Below are 26,856 nucleotides of genomic sequence, written 5' to 3' on the forward strand. Positions count from 1 at the left end.
TTTTTGGCTAGTATTATGTCCATATGTATTTTCTACTTAACAAATGTGGCTTAAGTTTTTTAAAACCTGTTACTACATTTCCTTGTTTTCTTCTTTGAGTAGCATCTTATGTATTCTTTTTTTTTTCTTTTGTCCCATTGCTGGTTATACGGTAGAGCTCAATCCTGAAGGTGAGTGAATGGAAAAAATGCAAAGTTTGAATGGTTTCATGAGTGACAGCATATGCTAAATAAAGCAGATTTGGAAGGGAGCTGTTATTTTACCTATTATTTCTGTAAGTTCTTATTATCCTTGGTTTGATGCTATGGAATTGTGAATATTTGAGAAAATTGAAAGTAAATGAGGCTTCGACATAAGATGACAATTACCCATGGGAAAAATAGAAAGTAGTAAAGACATTTATTGGTGAAGTATATTGTACTTTCTCATATATAACATAGGACTTTTGCAAAGTATTAAGTGCCTTGTGCATTGAGATTGGAAATGGAAAACACAATTGTGTGTTCTTTCTTTACCATATTTTTAGCTATTTTTTTTCAAGTTTCAGCAAGAATTTAGGCAGCTAAATTATAGCTTTTTTGGTGCAACTGAAACAGCTGTTAAGGACTGGTAGCTAATCATATGCTGTTTGGACTGAGTAGCTCTGAGAATTATGTCACTTAACATCTCTTCATTCCAATTCGTATGGGAAACATCTTATTCAAGGCTAAAAGGCTGCTTTCTAACTGAGAATACCATCAATCCAAAACTTAGCTGTGATTGTGGTAGATACAATACTTGCAAAAGGTACAATTAAAAGACAAAACAGGACTGGAAAGTTAGCTTATGTATAGGTAGACTAAAAAGAGAGAAGGGTAGTTTTGCAATGTAGTTGCGTACATGTATTGAAAAGATACAGTCCTTGTAGGAGATATTTTACTACCTTTAGAAATATATATTAAATACAAATTCCCTCACGTTTTGGGGAGGGAAAGAAGTTGCTTGTCCTAGATTTAGGTATCAACTGAAAGGGTGTTTTCATTTTTGCAGTTTTCCTAAACAGAAATTATACATATAGATGTATGTATATTTGAGTCTTGTTTTTCAATACTTATGCTCTTATGAGCGTACTAAGTCAAGTAAGAAAGTAGATAACTGTGTTAATGGTTCCCTTCCTTTTCTGTTTTCTGGATATTTCAGGGGACCTTGAGGTGCCGTACAGGAAATAAATGCTTGAACTATCTCAATAAAATACTACTCTTGGCAAGGATAGCTATCACCATGTGGCAGATTTTTGCTATACAAAGTAATTTTTAAAAGTATTAAAAAATAGAGTAAATATATACATAAACTATATTAAAAACTGTATATGATTTGAAAGGGTAACATTTGAAAAATGAAGATTTGGATTTTGTTTTAAGAAACTTCTATTCAAGATGAAAACCTGATGCTGAAGGGAATATTGTGGAGCACAATAAACTTTGTAGAATTATCTGCGACAAAATTTATTTGGGTTACTGTGAGGTGCACCGGACTAGTTAAATTCAGGGTCATCAATATGAGCAAAAGCATAAATTCTCTGAATATTTAACATCCTAAATTAGAGATCTGAGCTTTAATGTTTTTTATCATGTACATCAATGTTATATTTCAAATATAATTAATATGAATGCATGAGTAATTTGGAAGTGAAATTGTAACTAAAGTGCATGTAACTGTTTTATTACTTTTATCAGGTAAGTGTATAGTATGCCTTTAAATAGCAGTAATTTATGAGATAATGTTACAACATTTCTGTTGTGTTTCAGATTAGAAGAGAATCTGAAATTTTTTTCACGTTTTTTCTTTATTGCAGTGCTAAAATTGTATCTCATGCAATGTATCACAACTCTAGATGAAATGAGATGTATTACTAGACATGACACCAAAGGATTGAGAAAGTTCTGGCTCCCACAGTTTGCTACTGCTTTGTGTTTCTTTACTGTCATTGAAAATTCTTAAATATTCTGAAAGCATTTCCCAGCAAGAGTTTTTCACTGTAGTGATAAATTTTCTTGGAGCTTTTTGGTTTGGTTTTCTTATATATAGTTGTTTTGGACTCATCAACTAGAAATCTTGCCAGTCCCCTCCCAAAGCCAGGTACTATTTGATTTAGTTTTGACTTGACCTTTGTCTGAAATATTGAAAAATTATGTTTATGATGAGGCAGACTATCTAGGAAAAGCTGGTTTGAAACAAAATAAAAACATCTTGTTTTAAGTATGAAAATATTTCAGAATCCTTTTGGCTAGTTTTGTGACTAATTTTTTCCTGTTGTTAAGTCTCCATATCTAAGTTCAATAGTAAGATGTTTGTGTTATGTTGTTATCAAGAAAAGATTTTAATTTTCCCATCAGATGATGAAGATACAGTTGAGTGAATCATTCTGAAATGTCATGGGTTTATTGTCAAGTATTTTTTTCAGGAATTTTCCTTGGAACCCAGTGATATCCTAGTTTTGAGGACCCATCTTAAGCTTTCTGCTCGTTTTACACTGATTTTGTTTTTTAGAAGCTCTTGCAGAATAGTTACTTGGAGGCATTATCAGCCAGCCAAAAGACCTAATGAACTGACAATGAGAGGGATGAATCTGAGCCTTCTAGTAACATTTTTCCCCTGAGATGAGCCTTAGAAATAATTTTTCATTGCAAGAGATCGGCAAAGCAGCAAACAAACAAAATTGTCAGCAAAAAGGGTTGCTTGGATGACTATTAAATGGTTGAGCTCTATTTTTATGCTGACCTGCTAAGCTTACATGACTGATAACCTCTGTGTAGCTATCACTTTCATGACTTTTCTCTCTCCATGTAATCCTTGACAGTAACTTACTTTATTCTCTCTAAAAATGTACTTTGTTAAATTCTGCTGAGGTGAGTGTTGGGGTTAATGTTTGAGTTTCATGGGTTATTTGGGAGAGAATGAGTGATTGTTGCTATGACATTAATACTAGTCTCAATAAGATGAGTATTGGTGCCTACAGTGATGTCTGTACCCAAACAAAACAAGGTTTCCCTGTTAGCTGCTTCATCAAAAAATCCTCCTCAAAAAAACCATAATCTGGCTGTCCAAAAGAGCAAGAACTCCGTATTTCATAGCAACTAGCACCTTTACCTTTCACATAGAACATACTGGGCAATTTCTGACATGCCAGCAATTTTAAACAATGTTTATATTTGAGCAAATTTTTGACACATTCTAATTAACATGTTTTCTAGATGTTAGTGTTAAAACTTCCTCTTTTCTCTTGCACCATTCTGATGAAATTGCATATGATATTAGATGCCAATACCAAAGGGAGTAGCCAGTTTGTTCTACAGTTCTGTTTTATTATGATGCAATGAGTTGAAAGATAGAATTTAACATAACTTTGGGTAATAATCTCTATTAGATTTTTTTTTTAAGCCACAAACCTCTGACAAGTGATATGAAGGTTGCATAGATGTTATTTAAGAGTATTAAAAAAAACAGTAAATGTGTTCTTAAACAGGATTTAGTTTGTGATATTATTCCTGAGGAAAATGTACATGCTTCAGTTTTGTGTTTGAAGCATCAGTTGTCTATGTTAAGGTAGAATTGTTTGTCTAGAGCATTAAATAAAATGTTAATCTTCATTGCATGTTAATTGATATAAATACAGGTATGCACTGGATTTGTCTAATAACTCTTGCTTTCCCATTCGGTTGAAAATGTTTACTTGAAAAGGTAATTAAAAGTATTCAAATGTAAAGGTATTTCAGGTGGAAAATTTAACAAAAATTTAGAATTTTACATAGTTTTTGTTTTAATGTATTCCTTAATCACATTAAAAATATCTTGTTATACCTCTTTGAGGACAGCAGTATGAAGTATCTTATATTCAGAATATGGATATAAAAGACAAATCTGTGTTCTTTCATTTTAGGAATACTGAAAGTTGCACAGTGTAACTTCAGGCTGCCTTTGCGGTTAATTTGCTTTCCAGCTCAACCTTCAAAAGCAGCAAACCACAAGCTAACTATTGATACCAATAAACCTCCCATCAGTTTTCTCACCATTTTTTCAGGTAGGTTTTTAAATATGTCTATAATAGGATATGTGTTAGGAACTCCAACAGGAATTGTTTGTCCATGTGAAGTAATGAGGTAATTAACAAAACTAATGTTAGAATGTTTAAAAAGTATATTTTGAAAGAAATGATGGCATAATATTTCGATAATAATCCACCTGGGCTAGTATACCTGTCTCTGGTAAAACTGCAGTTTTCTTTACACAGTGGGCATGATAGAGATCTAATTTTTATGTATCCAGAAAAAAAATTTATATAAAATTGCATCAGTGGTGTTGTAATGAGGAAAACGGGTATTCATTTTAAAAAAGATAACCAGGGCAAAGCAAAATTGGTAAATGTTGTATGTAAGGGGTACAGTTGCTTTGGAGGAAGATTTGTGGAGTTTTTGATATATTGGTCTGGAGCTGATCTTATTTAATGATTTCATTAGCCTTTTGGAGCAAAAAGAAGACATGTACTTAGTGATATTTTCTGATGCGCAAACCTGAGCTACGTCTTATATTCAGGAGAATATTAAAATAGTATGAAGGAGGAATTAGATGCCATTTAGAACTGAAAAAAGAAGAATAAAATTGAGTACTATAAAGTGTAATGTTATGAAAATAATTTCTGCTTTAATTATGTGCTCATAATTTGGAAGAGAGAGAGGAGGTGGAAGTTACCACAGGAATACTCTGTGGTACAATATACTACAATCATAAGCAAACAAATAAGAATGGAGGGTGCATTAGACAAAATGTTTCCATGCAGGAGACTAATATCATGTTACTATGCACTGGCACACTGAGTACTGGTTGCTGATATTAAATAAAAATTAATTCAAACTCAAAAGTGTAGAAAAAGGCTATGAATATTATCTAGGGATTTGAAGAGGAGAATTAAAAGAAAGTGACTCATTCAGCTTAATAAAACACAGGCAAAAAAAGGGAATACAGTTGCCTTCAGTAAATATTTTGTGGCTGTATCATGGATCTAGATGATCATATTAGCACAAGAAGAAATGAATAAACAGAGCTTATATAAAGTGGTTGTGAATAAGTTCAGTCTGGCAGTGATTAAGTTTCTGAACTTCAGAGGACTAAGGTTCTGGAACAGTTTTCTGAGAGCTGTATGGGCCAACAACTTTAATATGATATTTTTAAGGTGGAGCTGCATCTCTTTTTGAAAAGCTTATATAGTACATTTGTCTGAGAGCGGTGGAGTAGGCATGGTTGGGTTTTTTGGTAGCATGATTTTCTTCCCTTTGAGGGTAAATATACCTTTTCTCTTAAATGAGTGTGCTGTGTAATACTTACTTGAACCAGAGAAACTTTTTTTCAAAGGTCTACATTTTGGGGTTTTAAGCATAGCCTTCCATTATGGCTAAGCAATAATGCTTTCAAAATAGAGCATTATATTTTATTTTTAACCTAGGGATGCATTGTTGAAAATATAACACAAAGCATAGGCCTAATGTGTTCCAGAAGAAGGTATTAAAGTCTTCTGATTTCTGTTCATCCCATTTTCAGTGATGGGAGGGGGAAAAAAAAAAAGGCATGCTGTTTATGATGTGATCTGTGAAGGAACTTTGGATTCTTGGTGTTCTCAATAAAAATTGTATCTCTTCTACTCCCTGTTTTGCCTTATTTTTAGGGGAAGGTTGGGAGGAGAGGTGAAATGGAGTAGTTTTGAAAATGTGGTACTCTAAAATTGAGCCTTTTAACCTGGTATGATCCACTACATGGAATGAAAAGAAAGGTGGGCATGCATGGACTTTGCAGAGTAGCTAGTTTTAGCAGGCTAGATGTTTGTTGTGCTCTGTGCTGAAAGCTGAAAAGAGAGCGCGCTTAAACATTTTCATGATAAGTTCCGCATAACTTTTGCATAAATATCTGAATTAAAAGTGTCGTTGCATCCAGTACAAGGTCTTTGGGCTGTACAGTAATCACAATTCTTTTTAAATGGTACAGACTGAACCTCTGAGAAATCTACCTTTTGTTTCCAGGCTGGGGAAGAACAACAGTGTGTGGCTCAGCTTCCACCTGTGAATGAAGGGAGGGTATACCAAACTACTGCTGATGTTCTTTACTTCTGAGCCCTAAGAAGGGGAGCAGTCTCATTCAGATTGCCTTTCCTAAATTGCTCATGCAAAGGTTGATATGGTCCTGGCTATGGCTTTGAGATTTGTTGAATACCAGTGTCAAATTATAGAAAACTGTATTTAACTTTCTCTTTCAGACTTTGTTGATCCGTCTGAGGATGATCAGGCAAATGTTCTGGCATTTCAGTTTTTAACTGGTTCAAAAACCACTCTTCTTGCTTCAAAAACATCACGTAAGTGCTATTAGTATTAATGTAAAAGGGGCCTGATCATCAGTTAATATATGTACAAAATGAAAATGTGGATCATACAAAGAAGGGTAATCACTGTGTGAGAATTAACAGAGTTTCAAAGGGTTAACTGACCGTTTCTTATCCCCTCTCGAGTATCTATGTTAAGGCACAAAATTTTATAACAAAACAAAAAAATGGTACTCAAAATATAGTACACTACAGTGATAATTCTCTGAATAAATTGGATTTTCTTCAAGTTTTTAACTATGTTTTTATTAATGAATTAATACTGTCATTATAATAATTGAAAAAACCCTCTTTTCCTCAAAGGTATTTCAACATCTGTGTTTGGAAGTAGTGGGAAATCTACTGGGATTTTTTGAAAGGGATTAAAAAGCAGGCTTATAACTCTCCACTGACTTTTAGTAATCCTTGACTTTAATTGGGCATCAGACCCTACTTACTTGCTTCTCTACATCTAAGTAAATGCCTGTCTCTATCTTTAGATGCCTGTATATCTTTGTAAGTATAGGATTATAAATTCAATATCCTTCCTATTATGTTTACAGAATGTATGAACATGCATGTAGATATACTGTTACCTGGTCCAGTGTCTCTTATGTAGGGCAGTTTGTGGATTAAGCAGTCATGTTCCAACCACCTGTGAGTTTGTGCTCTTTAAAAAAAAGAGTGGTTCTCTTCATTTTGGAGAGTTTATGGTCTTGCCCTGTACAACTACTCAACTTGCTAAACTCTTTCTTGGCATGTGCATTGGAACCAGATCAGTTCAATTGTGTTTAGCATTTTCCATGCCAGCAGAGCACAAAGTCTTTGTTTAATAGAGCAGACTAACAAAAAGCTAGAATACCTATTGCTCATTGCAGTGAGTTCAAATGGAACACTGTGTGAATGCTTTATGAAAACTGTTTTGAGTGAGAAATCAGAATCTAGTTTGCTGATGTGAAATTCTTTCAACACAAGAATAATCTGCCTCACTGTTTTAAAAAATCAGTATTCATGATGGGTTATATAAATATTGGTGGCATCAGCTGTGAGCTATGAGATAATATTTAATACCTTTTCTAATGGAATCAAATGTGTTAAAAATAGAAACCATCTGGAGACTAACTTTCATTGTACCAAGAATCACTTTACATTTCTAAGGTTCAAATCAATTTGTATTGGTTTACATTATTTGCATGCTGTTTTATTGTTAGTTTGTTTTTAATATTTGTTTAAATAGTAGACCTTAAACAGTTTAAATAACTAGACATGCAGTGATAGTTTCTAAAAACTAAAGAATTTAAGGATTTATAAATAACTATTTTTTCTGGATTACAATTTAAATCTTTCATTTGGACTTTGTTTTGCATAGTTGCTAAATCTGATGCTGTGTAAGGGACAAATTTGTGTCTATGTAATGAATGTATTTTAGCTTCTAGTGGGGCTATAACTTTTAATTCCCCCACCCCAAGCCCTCAAGCTTTTCCTCTCAGGTTTGTTTATTCACTAGCTAGGAATGACGCTTGCACTCTTACTATAAACTTTCCCACACTGCTTTAGTTGTGAAGTTCACTTTACAAAGGAGATTCAAAATACCTGTTTCTCTTAGTGTGACTACTCATTTCTTCTGTCTTGGAATCCTTACTTTAGAAAACAAATGAGTTGTTTGATGCCACCTTCTATGTTAGCAGCCTGTTTCCAGCATCCACTTTGTGCATTGGATTGAATTGGTTACAGAATTTCTTAGGGGGGTTTGCTTATTTGAAATGTTACCTAAATAAAACTTAGTTAAAAATAAATTTTGTAAAAGGTCTGATACTCAAGCATAATTCAGAATATTTTTATGAACAGAGACTATCCATAATGCAAAAGCATTGTTTGGTAGAATTTCATGATACTAAAATGCTTGTGGTTGAGTGGACAGATCTTCTATGGAACTAATGAATGCAGATGAAATGATGTATTATTTGGGAGGTCCTTATTCTGCTATGTAATTTAACACTGAGTTTATACTTTGTAAAAGTGCTTATGCAACATTATCATTGTAGAAATGTTCTTAAAAAAGAAAACTGTATCTGTAGAGAAATAGTGACTAGAAGTAATGGTGTTTCAGAAAAGTAAAAAAATTAATTGGGGCTGATCAATCCTTATTTCTGCTTTTCCATGAAGGAAGTTAATTTTGGACAATGGAAGAAGACATCTTTTTCCATATCCCCATATCAAATGGACCTTAGGTTCTGAATAGGAAGAACTGCATGTAGGAATGAAAGTCTCCAGGTTCAGCTGGGTTTCACTGCTGAAGCTGCAAACATGAATGACATCTGTTGTCATGTTTGTTTTTAATTGTATTAGCTAACCCATTTTGAACAGTGTAGTAATTGAAGATGTTACTTCAGCCTGTCAAGAGGACTGCTGCAAAAAGCCCAGCCTGCAGTTCATTTTGACAGTTAATACATATTAAAAAGAAGCTTGCCCCATGTGGATTAAGGTTTTAAGGTTTTTCTTCTGAAATTTTTTAAAACTGTCTTTTAATCAAAGTGTAAAGAAGGCTTGACTGCTAATTGTGGCTGGGTTTTTTTTTCAGCTGATGCAGGCTTCCTAGCTGAGAAGTGAACTGAATCTTCTAGACTTCCTTCAGATAACCTACTGGCAGGGCAACCATTCTTAATGCAGGTTGTGCTAGTTGGACAACCTGCTGTAGTGTTAAAAGCCTTTGTAACCTATGTAACCTATTGGCACTCCTCAGTCTGCTGCTTTTCTGTTTGAGAATTTTCTGAAAATCTATTGTAATTTTCTGTAACAGCTTATTTTAACAAAAAGCTAACACAAGTTGGTTAACTATTATAAAAGCACAGGATGAGCAGAAACACAGCTATTTTGTTTTTTTTCATCTTATTTCTGTTTAAAGCATGTGTTTAGTACAACTAAAGATTCTCAGTTTCATACAGTTTCTGAATCTAATTTGTCTTTTTTGAGAGCTGGAAGATCATGTAAAGCAAATGACTGCAATGCTCTCTGCTCAGGCCATGGTAAAATTTGATTGTGTTTGTATTGACGAACAAACAATGTATGGAACCTAAATATGCATTTTGGAGGAAATTAGTTTTATCCATTTTAAACCATTAATGTATTAGATATGTCAATTATAAATGGAATGACTGTTGATTTGGCCTGAAAACCTCTGAGCTAATTTCCCTCAAGGAAAAAATCACTTAAGGCAAAGTATGATGATACATCCAACTAAGTCCAGCCATTACATTGTGTTTAAAAAATGGATATTAGGTTCAATGTTATCTTTAGCAGATGGTGTTCTTTTCTTTAACAGGCATGTTTTTAAATAAAACTTGCTTCTTTCCTGTTACACTGTAAACAGAATTTGTCATTCTCTATTCAGTGAAATACGTATCCTGGGAATGATGCCAGTGGTAATGTCAAACTATCTTGAATTACTAATGTTGAGAAAATGTTAAATAAGTACGTTCAAGTTCTAAAGAATTCTGGTTAATTTGATTTACTGTGAACCTTGTTAACAAGGGCAAAAAAACCCCTATTTTGTATCAAACCCCAGCAACTCTTTTTCATCATAGCTGCATTTCTATCTATCCTTTTGGATAAGGTATTGGTAGATGAGTAATGAAAAGAAATAAGGAACTGTTGTTTGAAAGTGTTTATTTGGGGAAAAAAAGAATTAAAATGCTGCTATGATTTTCCACAATGATTTCCTCTCAACATTTAGTTAATTCTGATTTCCTGGAAACTGAAGAGAGGGTTATACAAATGTGGACTGGAAACAACAGAAATAAAATCTCATCCCACTAGCTTGATAAGTTGAAATTCACTAAAATGTGATAAGTTAAATGAATTTGCTGGGACAGATAACACTGGCTAACAGGATGTGTTTTTTCACTTCAGTTTATATTAACACTGTTATTTCTACACTAAGCCATTTTTACAAAGCCATAGTGTGTAGATGGATAAAAATCACCTTCTACTAATATTAGCTGTATCTAGAGTGAAGCATAGCGCTATCAAAACTGAATATTGTTGTCTATGACTAGTTAGAGTAATACTTTTCCTACTAGAGGATATCCTAGGAAATGGAGATGTAATAAAAATTATACTGAGTGTATTATCTAAGAACTCAATAACCATTTCCAAAAGACATTCAAGATTTTAGGTGGATTAGAGTTGGTTTGTTGCCACTGTTATCAGATGCTTAGGATGCTGTGCTTCTGTCATGGTCCAGATTGAATTGAGCCTGATTCTGCCTCCAACCCTCAGAAAAGCTCACTAAGGTTTTGTTATGGCAGAGAATTGCAGACAGCCTGTCGTTATGACTTAATATAATCCAGTAATTCTCTTGTTTCCTTATTATGGTAGTTCTCTGTAGCTTTTTGTTCCTCATGAACAGGCCCATACTCTGAAGTAAGTGGTCCTGAAGCAATAAATACTTTAATTTTGTGCTACAAAATTGCCTGTTAAAGTTAGGATAAAAGAGAGAGAGTATTTAGGACTGCCATCAATAAAATACAAGTATTTCTTTAACACTAGTGAACATGTATCTCTTATGAAAATCTCATATAGACTTTTGATACAGTTAGCAAGTTAAATTTGTGTGTTATCTAAACTATGCTGTATAGTGAATGTATGTGGCTTAAATGTGTGTTTATTAGTCTTGCATTTGGTCTTGTTTTCAAAGAACGATATAGGATCCAGAGTGATCAGTTAGAAGACCTTTGGCTGATAACAAAAGAGCTCACACTTCGACTTGAAGAACATTTCAAGAAGCAAAACTGCAAAGATTTTGCATGTACCTTTTCAGGTTCAATTCCCCTGCAAGAATATTTTGAACTAATTGATCGACATTTTGAGGTATGTTACATAATATATGGATCATTAATGTTCTGCTAGTTTAAAAATTGTTTGTATGTTAGTACTACGATTAGTCAGATTATAACTATAGCTATCACAGGCCTTTGGCTTTCAGAAAATGGAAAGTTGCATCTAAGATAGTGCTGGAAAACCTGTCATCATTTAGTTTTTGACATATTGAGTATTCCTTGCCTCTGAAACAGTCCTTGTGTTTAGCAGAGCACAAGTAGCTAGTGTGCAGTCTGCAAATGATACAAATTATAGTACTAGTATTTTCCCTTCTGCTCGCTGCCTGTATAGAAGCCATGGGTTCTTCATTCACTAACGTCATGTTAATTGTAAAATTGTTTCTAAAAGTTGTCCTTAGCTTTAGGCTGTTTTACTTTTCTAATAATAATGAAGCCATGAGCTTTTTATTTTTTCTTTTTCCTGAATCATCCTGGTAATTATATAAAAAGTCCCTTCAGGTTTCAAAAAACTGAATGCCCTTGTAGAAGTAGCATTGGAGGCTCAAGGAAGTTTACCAGACCAGATGCAAAATAAATGTAATTACTTTTTCCTATTTGGTCATGCATATGACAATAAAAAATCTCCAATAGTTCAGCTAGCTTGTAGAATACCTAAGAAAATAAAATATATGCACTTCCCCCCCCCCTGCCTTTTCAGTAAAAAAGAGAATAGCTATTGAAAAATTTCTATTAAACTCATGTAATGGGCAAAAGTGGCAACATATGTATGTAAGAGTGAGAAATACTATTGGATGTTCTTTCATGCTGCCAAATTTTCTGTGAGGTGGAGCCATCACCACACAGAAAGATGGAAGTTCTAGTTGGGATTCTCTGAGAATTTTTTTAGGGAGTCAGCCTAGATCCAGGTCTATCTCTCAAGCTCATGAGTAGTTAATCTGTTAGTCTTTCAACTAATTTGAAATTCAAAAAGTTTGGGGTTTTTTTAGTGGTTTTTTTAATAGTAGAAATACCTTAAACATAGGCTTCATTAGATTGTATCACAAGCTTAAATACACTGAAGTTTGAAATATAGGTGTGATTGCTGGAATGCTAATTTAGGATCTAATTATGTTGCAGCTGGCTATTTTGAAGTTTCTGAAATTTTACAATAACTATCTGGTCTAAAAATTATCAGATGATCTATCAAGGGGATCCTAATGCTCCCATTCCTGTTAGTTTCAACACACTCTTTTTGGCAAGCTTGGGAGAATATTACCTGAGATGTCCCTTTTTTCCTCCTACTTCTAGAAAAGCTGCATATTGTTTCTTTTTCTCTTAGCTTCCCTGAACTGTCCTTCCTAATCATGTACTGACAGAATGGTACGTTTGCTTATTTTTAAAAATAATCTGTTTTCTAAATTTAAGAAACTTAATTTTTCTGCTCATTTTGGGGCACTTTAAAATGGATGCGTGTCATAATGCTGACATCTGGAAAGCTGTGTGTCTTAATGTTTCTTCTGGTAACTCCTGCTACTTACAGCATGGCAGCTGTACAGAGGAGTCCTAGCTTTTTGAAAGACTCACCTTTACTGATTGATTTTTGTGTTAAAGGCATATACTGGAGAATAGTAAGGTGATTAAAAGATAAAATAAGAATTGTTATTATCTGGGCATTTGATGCACAATGTTGTTCAAAGTTTTATGCAAATTTCCAGAAAGTTTGTTGCTATAGCTGATCAGTACATACAAAAAGAAAAAGGATTGCACTTCAGAAAAAGACAATCATTCAAACAGTGCAGAATTTAGTACTTCTATTCGTGCTTAAGGGAATAACAATTTACTTTCTACTGCAATGAATATCAAGTCCAATACACTGTGTGTATGTGTCATAAATAGCACACCAAACCAAGGAGAAGCCTTGAGATCCTGGTAGTGAAATTTCAATCTTCTTATTAGGCTTCTTGATGAGATATTTATGTGTTTTTCACAGATTATTGTGGCTGTTGACAATTAGTTTTGATTTCAGTGGCAAATGATAATTCTTGAAAATGTTAATAAGCTTCATGAGGAGTGTAGAATATGAAACTGGTATAAATGACATTATCATTTTTGAATAACACACACTCTCCCAAAAATTCTACTATAATTCTCCCATTTCATTTGGAATGTGCATACATAATGTATATGACCCTTAACCTGAATTCTTGAAAACCCTTAAATTGCAGCTACGTTTGAATGCTGAAAAGTTTCAGGAGCTTTTATCTGAAAGAGCTGTACAGTTTCGAGCTATTGAGCGGCGATTGCTGACACGATTCAAAGACAAAACTCCTGCTCCTCTTCAACATCTGGACACCTTGCTAGAAGGAACATTCAGAGAGGTCAGTACAGTTTGATTATGAGCCTAACCTTTCTTTATGTTGTTGGTAAAACTTAGCTTAAAGCATATAAGCTATGCTTTCCTGGTTACATTTACCATCCAAGAGACCAGGAAGCAGTAATTTGTTTAACCTAATATTCCCTGTAACTTTCCAGATGATTTGCAATAGTTTTATTTAATCTGCGACCACAAAATCTTTACTCCTGGGTCACACCAGCTTGACAGCACATCATTCTTTCCTAACTGATGTTGATAGTGTAAATATTTTATAGTTCATGTGAAAATATTTTATAGTTCATAGCTTGTGTAAATATTTTATGGTACACTGTAAACTGGTGGAATGGTTTGGCTGGTGTAACAGTCACAACAAAATTGTCTGAGGCTGACCATGTCCTTCCTTATGGGGATTTTATGTTCTAATCATTTCAGAATGTGATAGCTGCAGAAGAATAATGTTTTAAAAAAATTCATTCCTAAACCATCCCCATACTGGAAGTACACAAGGAATAAAACAAATTTGCTTCATTTTCCTGACTCAGCCCTGCATTGCTTTAGAATAACCCTTGTTTCATGATGCATCCCCTTTGCTAAGAAGTTACTTCAAGTGCTTTGTGCTTTTCTGTTGGAGTATCTGATTTTACTTTCTAATATGCCTTGTCAGAGAAGCTGAGTTGCAACTAGATTCCTTGCTGGAAAAAACACTTACCTTTATGTGCTGTTGTGTATCACAACAATTAAAAACCAGAAGTGTTAAGAAAAAATATTTTTCCTTACTGTTTGCTCTAAGAAAACATTTCTCTAAATTGGAGAAAACTGCCTTTCCATGTATGATTATACATGAGTCAGATTTGCCTTTATTTCAGTCTTTACTGTGAGTGAGTTAACCATGAGATGGTTTAAGTTTGAAAATGGGGGTTTTCTGGTTGCTTTAAGAAATACTAGGTATTGTTGTGATAGATGGGTGATTCTTTAACACTTTGAAATGGCATGACTAAATAAGCCCTAAAGATAAACAAAAGTGAGACCCTTGAGTCTGCTTTTGCTGTGTAGAACTTAAACTTAAAAGCAACTGGGATGTGCTTGACAGTTTTCTTATGCAGTTGAATTGAAAGATGAGTTCTGAGAATATGACCTCAACCAGGTAGTTGAAATAGATGGATGTTGCAGAAGTTTATTTTATAAGGACCTTCAAACTAAAATTAGATGGGTACTTTTCTTAACAATTACTGTTGTAATTTTTTAATTAGAATTAGTGTAGTTGAAAGGAGAATGAGGAAAAAGATTTCTTTCCAGAGAACAAATGCTTACATTTTCCCACATTTGTTAAAACTTTGTTTTAGGCAAGCTCACATTTTTCTTGGTAGATTTTCTTTTCTTTTGTTTGTGTGAATCCCCTTGCAACAAAGAAATGTTGTTGTTAGTACAAGCAAAAGTGTAGTAAAACAGTAATTACCATAGAGACCCCACTGTTGCATATGTTGTTTTGAAAGTGAGAGCTGTAGTAGGATTTAATATTGTCTCTTTGCTATGTGGATGAAATGAAATTGCTCGATGAAGCATTTCCTATATTAGAAAAAATCTTGTTTTCTTTCTTCAGTATCATCTTCTGTCTTTATCTGAACAAGTATATCTAATGCAAGTAGTTGAAGTATTCAAAATATGGTACACGTGTTTTCAGTAAAGGAATAATGAGGCTGGATAAATATGAACAGTATAAAGTCTCACTCCAAAAATTATTTTAAGCATGTAGCCTTTTTGACATTGGAATTCATATGGTTGTATTTTTGAGAATACTGCTTTCAGAAGAATTGTTCAAACAAGTTGTCTCTATTTTTCCTTTTGGAAAGTTGTCTGTTTTGAGCACCATGGTTGTGTTTAGTAGTTTTCCTAATGCAGAATGCATTCAGTGAAGAATGATGATCCATACCCCATAGACTCTTAGTAGAATGACTCTTATTTGCTTCAGTGGAATTTGGATTGAACTCTGAATAAGTGATGTAGAAGTTTTAGGGGTTTTTGTAATAAAATAGGTATGATAAATCCCACAATAAAATACTCTTAACTGTTAGAAAAGAAATTGATTTTTATTCTCTTACCATTGTCAAAGAATCTAATCTCCTCCCTTATGTTAAATATTTTTATGATGAGAAAAGAAAAATTTGCATTGTTTTATCCCCTCATTTTTCACCAAAGTAATTGTTATATACAAAGAAAGGTTTTGTTACTTTTTACATTGGGTTTTGCAGTCAGAAGGGAAATGTATATGTTTTGGTTTTATAGTGTATTCCAAACCTTTTCATCTGGAACAAGAAGGAGTTTCCAGTTAGTATGTGATTTTATTACTCTTTTTAACCTAGAATCTCCAGGACTTGGGCTCTATATGAGTAACATTCTTAATAGAATAACTATTATAGCTTAGGATTTTTTTAAAATTGAAGCTATAATGGTATAACCTCTCCAAATCCACAGGGATATAAAGGTACCTCTTATTGCTTCCCTTATTTCCTTGCATCAGAACAGTTATACAGCAGATATATAACCTTTGTGTGAACAGCCTTTTAAATACAAATCAAATTATGGTGAATATTCAACTCATAGTTTCATTGCCTAGATGTGATACGTACCTATTTTAAACTTATTCTGTACAGTTTCTTTGCTCACCTGCAAATTGTAATGAGTTGCTGAACTGATTTGAATTTTACAGCTGACGTAGATTATAAATATTATTTTCAGATTTTCAGGTTCAAGTAAAAGTTGTGTTTGTGTGATATGTTGGAGAATGCACAATGTGTGTCAAACTTATAGATGCCAAACCAGAGAAAATTAATCAAGCTGCATTTGATTCTCTGGTAGAAAGTATTTCTATTTATGAACTAAATTCTTGTATCGCTCCTTGTACATTACCAACAAGGCAGGATTTATTTAGTGCTACAATAAACTTACTAATGGGTTTATTATAAGGAAACTTTAGCCTTATTTTTCATCTTCACAATAACAGAGAAAGGTATAAACAGGCATCTGTGTGCAATGGTGAAAAGCTTGCTTTTGATTTTATAGTCCTGTTTAATCTGTTCTTCTAGAATTTGTCTTTCTGAAGTAATATTATAGGTCTAAATAGATTTGAGTATTAACAACAGTTAACAAATAGTGACATCAGATGTTCCATTTTGGAAGGAAAAGAAAAGCTGTTATATACGTAGTAGCCTTGTATATTAGAAAAAGGAAATGTTGTTATGTTTAGAAATGATTTGTAGGAAGGTGCTATGAAAATAATGGAAAAATCAATTTGCAATAGGTGCTATTTGTATGCCAATGAATTAATTTCTTGATCTCTGGTTAAAAAAATTACCAGTGCAATTGGACATGCTGCTAGCTCTTGTTCTAAGAAAGGAATTTAATTAGATAAATTTAAAAGCAATTGAACAGTAGTTGAGATTGCATAGATGTTTTGTAGTTTAAAGGACTTCAAATACAAAATGAGATTGCAGCAAATTTTATGGTAGCTGTTGTAAACAGCATGTACTTTTTATAATGCTCACCTATTAGAGACATGTTATTGCTTGAAAGTGTAATTTAATGATCTTTAATCTCTACAGTGTGTTTTCTGTCATGTTAAAAAAAATCATAGATTGGCAGTAGCTGCAGGTGCTTGCCCTGGAATTATAATTTTCATGCATTGACTCTTGGCATACATTATCTGGGTTTCCAGGTACCAGCTGGAATTAACAAGTGGCATAAAAATCAGATGGTTCAATTTCTTATTTCAACACACATGGATTTTATCCTAGTGAATCTAAGCAATACTAGCTGTGTCTAGTTGTAAGCCGTGTTTAACCCTGTAACCATGTTTAGAAGACTACTGCAGTTACATCCTTTTATGGAAAGAGGAGGAAGGGTGAATTTGAAATGTGGTGTGGAGTTCTCCCAGGGCACTAACTGTTGCTTAACCAATTTTAGGTAATTAAATCATGAATCTGAGACAAGATTGAACAGTTCAAGTTTACAAAAAAATGTAATGACAAAGCAATTGTGTCTATGTTGCATTGTATTACAATAAAAGGTAGCAAAATTAAGACAAGTCATAAAGCAAACACATTTGTCCTATATCCCCACACTTCCATCATATGTAGTGAGCATAGCTCTGTTCCTATTCTTTGATGCCACTATTGCACAGTACCTCAGGTTTCCCCATATTCTGAGGCTTCTTCATCCCCAGCCTGTAAAACCACTAGCTTGCTTGTGTTTTTTAATACTGACATCTCAACTTTTACCCATGGCCCCAGCACCCCCCTGGCAGTTGCTTATTTGTGCACTGTCAAGCCAGTGCACTAGTGCTGACTGGCGGTAGCCACCTAACCAGACAAGATGGATGATGTCCCCTGTCTCAGTAGAAATACTAACAGTGTCTCTCCCCTCCCAGTCTGCTAATTTAAAAAATATATAGAGGAACTTAATGTTTCTGGATCTTCATGTCACTAAAATTTTGTGTGGTCATTGGAAATGACAGTTATTAGGAATGGACTGACAGAACAAGTCTGACAAATGGTCAGCACAGTTGCATAACCTTAGACATGTAGGCTTAATAGCTACATGTTCTACAACAGTGGGTCTTTATTTTTGATTGGTGATACATTTTAGCTTTTCTTTCTTTAAGGTACTTTATAAATTTGAGAGCATCTTGCCATTAGTAAGAGGACCCAACACTTTTCTAAACAGAACTGCTAGAACTAATTGATGCTGCAAGTTTATTCCCTTTATTTACTCCTAATTCAGCTATTCTGTCATGGTGATTTTATTTATATTATTATTGAATAACCTGTCTCACAGAAATACTTGGCTGTAAGCAGCAATAAAGTGTCTTTCAACGTAATTTTCAGATCTTGCTCTGTAAACAACTACAAGTTGTCCAGTTCATTCTAATGTCTTTAGTATATGATTTGTATTTATCTTGGCTGGTCTTGGTCTTGCATCTTGTGAGTTCTGCATAGGAATTGCAGCTTGAAGAGATTCACACGCATAGGAATTTTTTTCACTTAAAAACTGTTTGAAACAAGGGAAAAAGTATTCATATAGTCTTTCAGATTTCAAGAGGTGCTCATAGGTTACTGTTTACAGGGAATAGGAATAAACACAATTCCTACAGATTTTTATCAGTGTAATCTCCCTCATCTGTTCTCCCTTCAGCACTCCTATATTGTTTATCTTGTTCATATAGCTAGCAGCACTGGAAAGTAAGTGTAGCATTTCACCATCAGTCTAAGTTGTCAACAAACACAATTGCTTCCAGGTAGAGATACCATGGCTCCTCATTTAGAATAAGGAAGGCAATTCCATCAGGAGGATCCGTTTTAATTCTTTACACAGCAGTAAACTGTGTAGGAATTTGTTGCCTGTGACTGAGAAAGCTTTATCCACATATAAGGGTAGCCGTTTTCCCTGAGGTCTGTGATCTGAGCTGTCCCTCACATATACAGCCCTGGATGTTCGCTGGGGAACTGGAGCATTCGGTAGAGACTTCTGGAGAAAAACATGAATTTTGCAAAGGATTTGGAAGTCAAATGTCCTTAAATAAATGCACTGGTTCTTTTAATTAGTAATGTCACAGGAGTTGCCCTTTCTCTTTCATATGACAGTTTTGAAGAAAGTTGCTTCTAGTACTTTCAGAACTTCATGAACTTCATTACACAACTGTTTCTTTGTTGTAGCCTAATTTAAACAGAAAGATGGACTGTTTCATGTTTTTGGGATGGAGTTAAAGCAATTGTGCCAGAATTAATGCTACCAGCTAAAAGTTAGGACTGGCCCACAGTTTCATGCCACAGCACAGGATTGGTATTTAGGTGTCCTTATGTTTGCTCCTTGTTTATGGATAACTTTTCTTGCAACTGGTTTGATCCTTTTGGAGCCCTTCAATCACATGTTATTTTCAGAGTGACATTGAGTAGCTGTACTACATGACAGGATCTATTCTATTCTTGAAAGCTGACATTTAAATAATCAAATCTAAAGCTAACTTTGTAGCATTCTTTTTCTCAAAGAAAGAAAAAAAATTTAGGGCAACACCTGATTAAAGCATGTAGGTTCTGACTTGCAGCTTTGTTTAAGTTTACTCTAAAATACACACACAAAAAGAACATTCAGCTCATGTTAAAGTGTTAACTAATGTTTTTTTAGAAAAGCATCCAAAAAGAGAAAGCTATGATACAATAAACTTTCAAAGTTAAACGTATGGAGAAAAAGCAAATCTTTTGTATCCCTGGACATAATTTAGGAGGCCATGGGAAGTGCACTAAATATTTATGTTTCTTGAGGTTTCGGCAGAATGTGCAATTAATCTGAATTTTGAACAGAACTTAAAGGAACTTAGAATCCCTTTGAGCACATCTTACTTAACAAGACAATTGTGAGGAATTTTCACCCTAGTGCTGTTGATCATGCATGTTATGTCTCTCTTTCATTGTGGTTTGTGATCAAGCAAGAGTGTTGAAACCTTGTCAAGCAGTATTTTAAGTATTAAAATACTGTGTGCCAGTTCTTGTCCATTTTATAGTCCATTTGACACTATCAGGCAAAATTAGTTTTGGGTGTAAATCATTATCACAACTGAGATAACTAGTTGATTCTGAATCATATGATTTCCTCTCTGAAATTTTGGCACTTCAAATGAAAACCAGTATTCCAATTAACAGTTGAAAAATATCTAAATGTAAGCATATTTTGTCCTTCTTGTTTAACACTTTTGATCAGTTTTCAGAGCAGATCCTTAGCTGAGTTAAACCACCATTATTCCAGAGAGCCTAGTTTATAAGACATGGGGTTCTGGCCCAGTGTTTATGGGCTTGCCTTTATGCCTGGGGGCATTGTCATGCATCTGCTTCGCCTGCGTTCAACATCAGCTAGATGTGAATGTGATGCTATCTGGAAGCTTTGCATCTGTGTCAAAGCTGAACAAAACCCATACAAATACACCTTCTTCGTAGCACTGCACTAATGTAGTTATGTGGCTCCTAGTTGGAGATGGTTCACGATCTCCTGTCTTTCAGCTGGTGTGGAACAATTCTGTGACTGTCCGCACCCTTCCCTGCAGATCTGTTCTAACCTTTTGCTATGCTGTTGGGTGCTGTGACAAGCAGAATTGCAGGTGCTCTCTGTCTTTCGGTCTCTAGGCATGCGCTCTAGGTTCGATCTTGTATCTGATATCTCTCTTGCTCAGAGTTTCCTGGAGTCCAGTTAACTCGAACTGGTGACAGCTCTTCCAGCTTTGTCCAGTTCCAGATACTGAATTTCGCCACTACTGAAGGTATGTGTATTTGACACTTAGAGTAAATTATAATTAAATTCTGCGAAGGAATTTTTAAATGTGCATGTGCACGTGCACGTTGTTAGACAGCATGAAAAATACAGCTGTGTGGTAAACAGAGCCACCCTAATTGGAAGGTTCTAACTTATTTTCATGTCTTCAGCAAGAGATTTGGATCTTGTCACTGCCTTTTGAAAGGAAGCATATTCTGGTACTCCCCTCTCATACTCTCATACTCCCCTCTTTCCCTCTGTTTGTTTGTTTCCCGTTTTTCTCTGCTCTCAGAATAAGATTCCCCCAACTATCAAATGACACCCTCCCATTTGATTTTTGGGTCTGTTATTTCTGGGACTTGGTTGCAGACTCACATGATTGAACTGACTTCCCTATAGTCAGGTTTTTTGTTTTAGGGAACTGGAAATACTCTAGGTTAGTAATCCTTGGTGGTTTCAGGCTGTTAGATGGAGTAATTTCTTTTGATATTTCCAAAATGATTTCAGCACAAAGATGAAGAGTATATCGAAGGCAAATGCCTTTGCCTTCCTTAGATATAGGTAATTTATAGGCAGTAGTACAAAAGGATATATGTTTGTGTACGTGTGAACATCCATTAACTCTTTGTTCAAGCCCCTTAACTCCTTTCTTTGCTTATTAATCAGTTGATAAAAATCTCAAAAGTGATCATTAATGATTGAGTATTCTCTCTAGAGTCACACTTCTGACACACATGGCCTCAGGAACTTGACATTTTGGGAACCATTCATTACTTTATTAGTAAGGACTTTTACCTCAAAGCAAAACCATTAGGGTTTATCATGCATGACTCAAAGGCTATATATCACACCCGCTCCTGTAATAGTAATTTTCCCCAGATAATGTCAGTGAGAACTACACCCATAGTATGAATTAGCTCTTTTTGGCTTGAATAAATATGCTGTTCTTTGGAGGAGTTAAATATAACTTCTCTTGTTTTATTGCTGTTTCTGCTAGATGTAGGTTTTTTCATAGCCACTAAAAGTAGCTTAGTGGCTATTACATATAATTAAAATTCTCTATTTTACTGGTGTTCAAATAGTGTTATGTTTCTGTTTCTCTAAGACTTATTTAGTTTTAACAGTGGAATACTTACAATGTCATCAAAGCCCCTTTTTATTAGAAGATGTATTCCAAAAATGTCTGAAAGTAGTTAGCTGTGCTTGGGAAGCATATATTAAGATTGCTGGCACAAGTCTTCTGTATTTTGGTCTGTGGTAGCAATTACTTGCTCCAGTGTGGGACAGTCTTCACTTCAGGTCAGCCAGTTTGGGGGACAAATAGGTAAAATTGCTCTTATCTTCAGTAAGGGTTTTTTGTGGAGGGAGTTAGATGCATGTAAAAGCTGGAAACAATACAGCCATCACAAGGGAAAGAGGTTGAAAGTAAAATATGTGTGTGTGTGTGTGTGTGTGTAGGTATGGCACAAAGCGCCTCAACTGGGGTCTGCTGGACTGCATCCGGCCTGACCTGTTTCCACAAAGGAGGGTTTCAGTTACACTGTGCTGTGTCATACAGCCTTATCTACTGAATAACTTCCCTTGAACCTGTGAATAGCCAGGTTTGAGCAACCATTGCTCCATTCAAATCACTAAAGGACCAATGGTGTGATTTTATTTAATTTTTTTTTCCCCACTCCACCCTGGGTGCAGTTCCCACTTTAGAGCTGTTGCAACAATGTGACCTATCAGAGGGTTCCCCAAACTTTGATTCAGTCCTCAGGGATACAGGCAGATTGTACCCTCTGGTGCATAAAGGCAATGGCAGGAAGTGATTTATGTCGCTTCTTCTGATGGAAACTTTCTTTGGCACTTCTTGTGACATTTATTTCATTGGCTAATGCCTTTTTGAAGGGGAAAAAATAATATTCCTTTGTAGGGGTAGATTTTGTATCCTCAGCCTAACATGAGCTCACTAGACTGTATATGAGGGCTTTCTGTAGGGACTGAAAGAACCTGTGTGCATTTGAATGAGTGAAAATGGAACCAGTTGGCTACAATTCCCCGAAGAAAGGAATACTGATAAGTCTTATTTCTTTATCAGATATGACATTTCTTTCAATCTGAAATACCAGATACCTGTGCTGAAGCTTAAATCATTGACAGGCTCTTTCACTGGGAGAACTCTACTCCATAGGCAAGAGAGGAAGTGCTATGCAATAGTGTAATCAAAACTTGAATAAAAAAAATTGATAACTGTCTTCATAGAAGGATGGAAAACACTATTATTTCATGCTCCCTAGAAAGTTTTCTGTATCAGCCCTGTAATTATGCAGTACAAAGGCATTTCAGGCATAAAAGCTATGCAGCTGAGAACAACTAGTGAGCGTATGTGGTGGAAGATACAATGGTTACTTTGCGAGTTTGGATACGTGATCTTTGTGAAATTGCTCATTTTAATTGAGTAGTCCAGATGTGATGAATTAAGTGAATATTAAATTATTATCAGTTTTGGTTAATTTCTGCATGCAGTACTAAGAACATTTTTGGGGGCTTCTATTTTAATAGTCTGCTTTTGGGTGGCCGCTATACTTGTTTTACCAGCGTGTACATGGATGCTGTGTCTTCAGGTAGCTGAAATAACATTGAACTAGATAATTTTCTGGTGTAAGCTCATGATAAGTGATACTGATTTCTTTGATGTACAATAGATGATAATTTTGCATTGTGGTTGGATGACAAGTATATGTTGGTTTCAAATGCACGCCAAGTAAATATTTCAGAGACTTTGATACTCGGATTCAGTGAAATGCTTGGGTTCGTGTCGACTTATATGTTCATTATGCTAACAACTAAATAAGGGGGAGAGCTATGTAAGTCATGTAATTTAATAGCATTTTATGCCAAACTGATTTCAAACAAAACAAGACCACCTCCCTCCTCCCCCCCCACCCCCCCAAACCACCTGGGAAATAAATATTTGAGGGCCAAATTAACTAAATTATTTACTCATCTAATGCTTGCAGATCTTGGTGTGAATTGGGTGTCCAAGTGGATTTGGTTACTGTTGTATCTTTACTGTAAACCCAGCAACACCAAGCTGTTTTGTCTGCTAACTTAACCTAAAATAATTTTACATCAGTCTCTACAACTACTTATTTCCATTAACATATAGAGAATGAGCATCTAAATCACTGTACTGTTGATCTTGGGTACTCTTACAGGTGTGACATTTAATTTAGTCACTGATGATGGCTGACCCAAAAGGACTTGTATAGACCACTGGTGTACCCTATAGATCAATGTCAGAGGTGGGAATACCTCAGGTCACGAGTCCCCTGCTCTGCCCAGTACACCTAATACTGCTTACATATTTGTTATACACTCCTGATCAGCTGAGGTAGGATTCTGCTTGGTATTACTTACCAGAGGTAGTATAGCGGTGGACTGTGGATTCCTGAAGAAAAAAATTATTCAAAAATAGTATAGACACTTCATTAAAAAAAAAAATGTTTCTTTGTGTGTATGTTCCTCGCAGTCAGCTCAGAGCTGCTGCTCTAGGCACTACCTCTCTGAGGAAAAATGTAACTTGTGTGGTCATTCTCCCAGTTTAGATCTTTTTAATAAAAGGTACAGTTTATGTTGGAGCTAAACTATTGGTTAAATCTGTAAATTGACAAAAACAAAAGGGAAAAGAACTTTCTTCTCCATTTCTTCTTGCCAGCTGGCATCTCAAGAGGTCTTTTTTATGTTTCAGTTGTGCTTAACTACTAACTTCCACACCGTAGGTATTTCTACATTGTGAAGCTTTTAATTATTCTGTTGTGGATAATTTAAACCAGTATGAAAAGGAAAAAGGTGGTTAATGCAGGAAAAGTTGGTGTAATGAACTGAGGAGGTCAGAAGTCAGGAAGGAAGAAGACAGTAATGATGAGTATCGTAATAGAGGTATTATTTTAAAGCTTTTATTAAATAGAATGTTCTACCCATTCTGCTTGCCTTGAGGTCTTTGACAAAGTTTTGTGGCTCCCAATTTCTTTAAAACAAATTGCCAATATTAAAACATATTGGCAGTTTGTTACAGATACAGACTTGGTATTATGTAGACATCTTAATTTTAAGTATTTGCTTGAGTCCCTTGTTGGATGGACGACCAGGATGCTGAAATGTTGAGGTGGCAGGTTTTGACTGTGACAGCTGTAATCCTTATTTTTCCAGAAAGCCTTTTGGTCAACCTAGAAAACATTATGTATGGATGCCGAAGACTATACTTGCCAGGCTAAATTCCTGTAACATGGGAAGGAGAAGTGGAGAAAAAGACATTATGTATTACAGGAACTGTTTTTTTAATGGTATTTTTAAAGGAATCATTCCATTTCCCTTTAGGAAATTTGAAAGTATTTGGTATGGATAACATAATTTTAATCTTGTTCATTGTTTATACTCTTAAGGCCAATCTGCTTAGAAAAAGCAACACCTATTAAAGGGCTTTGAATTCAGAGTCTTTCATGTTACAATGTGTCTATTTACTGCTGTCAGTAGGCTCGTAATATATTTAGCTTGAAGAGGTTAACAAGCATACCTTGGAGTGTTACTTTTATTTTCTGTTCTATGACACTTAGCAAAATCCCATTATACAATTGAGTAGTATTATAATGTTAAAATGTTAATTTGTTCTGCATTCCGTTAAAATTGGATTTTTTTCTTGTGCATTGGCCCATGCGTTTTGTATAAAACCTATAATTTAAACACTGCACCATAGAAATGCCCTAAATTAGTAACCTTTTGCCTTTGCTACCTTAATTACATCTCATTATTTAGTACTTAAAGATCAACCTCTAGCCATTGGTTAAATATTTGCTAGCTAATTAGATTTGTCATGTTAAAGAAAACAGTAGTCCTTGCCTCTGTTTTAATTTGAATGGGGTTTCAGAGTTTTGAGAAAATTCCATGCTTTGCTGGAGGAAAAGTAAACTTCTTGCATTTTCCTTATTTTTTTCATTTCTCCTTAATGAGCATTTCATTGTGCATTAGCTGTCTCTTACATTTGAACAGGCAACTGAAAGTCTGTCTTAAAATAAGTATTTTCAAAAACACTGTTGTGTTTCAGTATGTTCTATGTCTTCTGGCTATATTTATTCCTTTTAGCTTTTATTAGCATCTGATACACTCATTTTCTTCTCTCTTTTTATTGTGGAAACAAATATGAAGCAGATTACTTGTTGGCTACTAATAGCTATCTTTCAGATTTTTACCTCCTTTTGGGAAGAAGTCTGTATTGTTTGATCAGAAACACAAGGAATATGATTCATTAAAACATCTGTTGAATTATCTTTTCTGACAAATTTAAAGATCACTTCTGTTTGTTTTCTTAATTGTATGCAGAAATTTATAAACTACAGAAGTTATTAATAGCTTGCAGGTTGACTTAATCTTCAGTATTTTATTCATGTCTACTGGATTATATTTTTGCATTTTATTTTGCTTTATCTTTTGCTATTTTTTCCTTTGTATAAAAGCATGTGAAGAGATGGTAGTTTATAATTGCAATTAGTTAGAATTCCACGATGTGAAATTCCCTGTCATATGCAAAAATATCCTGCTTCATGTCCTCTTTTACTTTTTTTTCCTGAGATCCACAGTAGTGGAAGCTTGCCTACAACAGATTTGTCTATCTGACTTGATTCCTACCCAGTACTTAACTACTGCTCTCCTTATCTAGTTCTTAAATTGTTGCCTGCACTGTCCATTTGCTTTTGGAAGCCTAGTGTCTCTAAAAAGTTCCTTCACCCATTCTTCCCATATGTTTTGTTACATTACAGGTTAAAAATTGCAGACTGGCATGGTTACAGTTTGAAGTATAACTCTCCATTTATGTTTATTGTTGTGATACCTTTTATTTTTAACAAAGGCACCAGAGACAAATGGAGAAAAACACGTTGATACAAGTCTTCATCTTGCTCGTCTGTTTTTTCTTCTGTGGGAAACCAGTCTATGGAACAGAG

The 26,856-nt window shown here is 34.7% G+C and overlaps 1 protein-coding gene across 7 annotated transcripts in view; it reads left to right on the forward strand.

The window, feature by feature from the left end:
- Positions 1–26,856, forward strand: part of BBS9 (Bardet-Biedl syndrome 9) — a 309,847-nt gene that overhangs the window by 69,024 nt on the left and 213,967 nt on the right. For 5 of the 7 annotated variants that reach the window (XM_072853644.1, XM_072853649.1, XM_072853643.1 and 2 more), the window contains 5 exons: positions 156–170; positions 3,920–4,060; positions 6,284–6,379; positions 11,082–11,254; positions 13,428–13,580. In XM_072853644.1, coding sequence (XP_072709745.1) covers positions 156–170; positions 3,920–4,060; positions 6,284–6,379; positions 11,082–11,254; positions 13,428–13,580 — 578 coding nt within the window. The remainder of the gene's footprint in view (positions 1–155; positions 171–3,919; positions 4,061–6,283; positions 6,380–11,081; positions 11,255–13,427; positions 13,581–26,856) is intronic. The other 2 variants (XM_072853647.1, XM_072853648.1) reach the window with 1 other exon arrangement.

This window comes from Ciconia boyciana, chromosome 2 (assembly GCF_034638445.1).
Source record: "Ciconia boyciana chromosome 2, ASM3463844v1, whole genome shotgun sequence".
NCBI lineage: Eukaryota > Metazoa > Chordata > Aves > Ciconiiformes > Ciconiidae > Ciconia > Ciconia boyciana.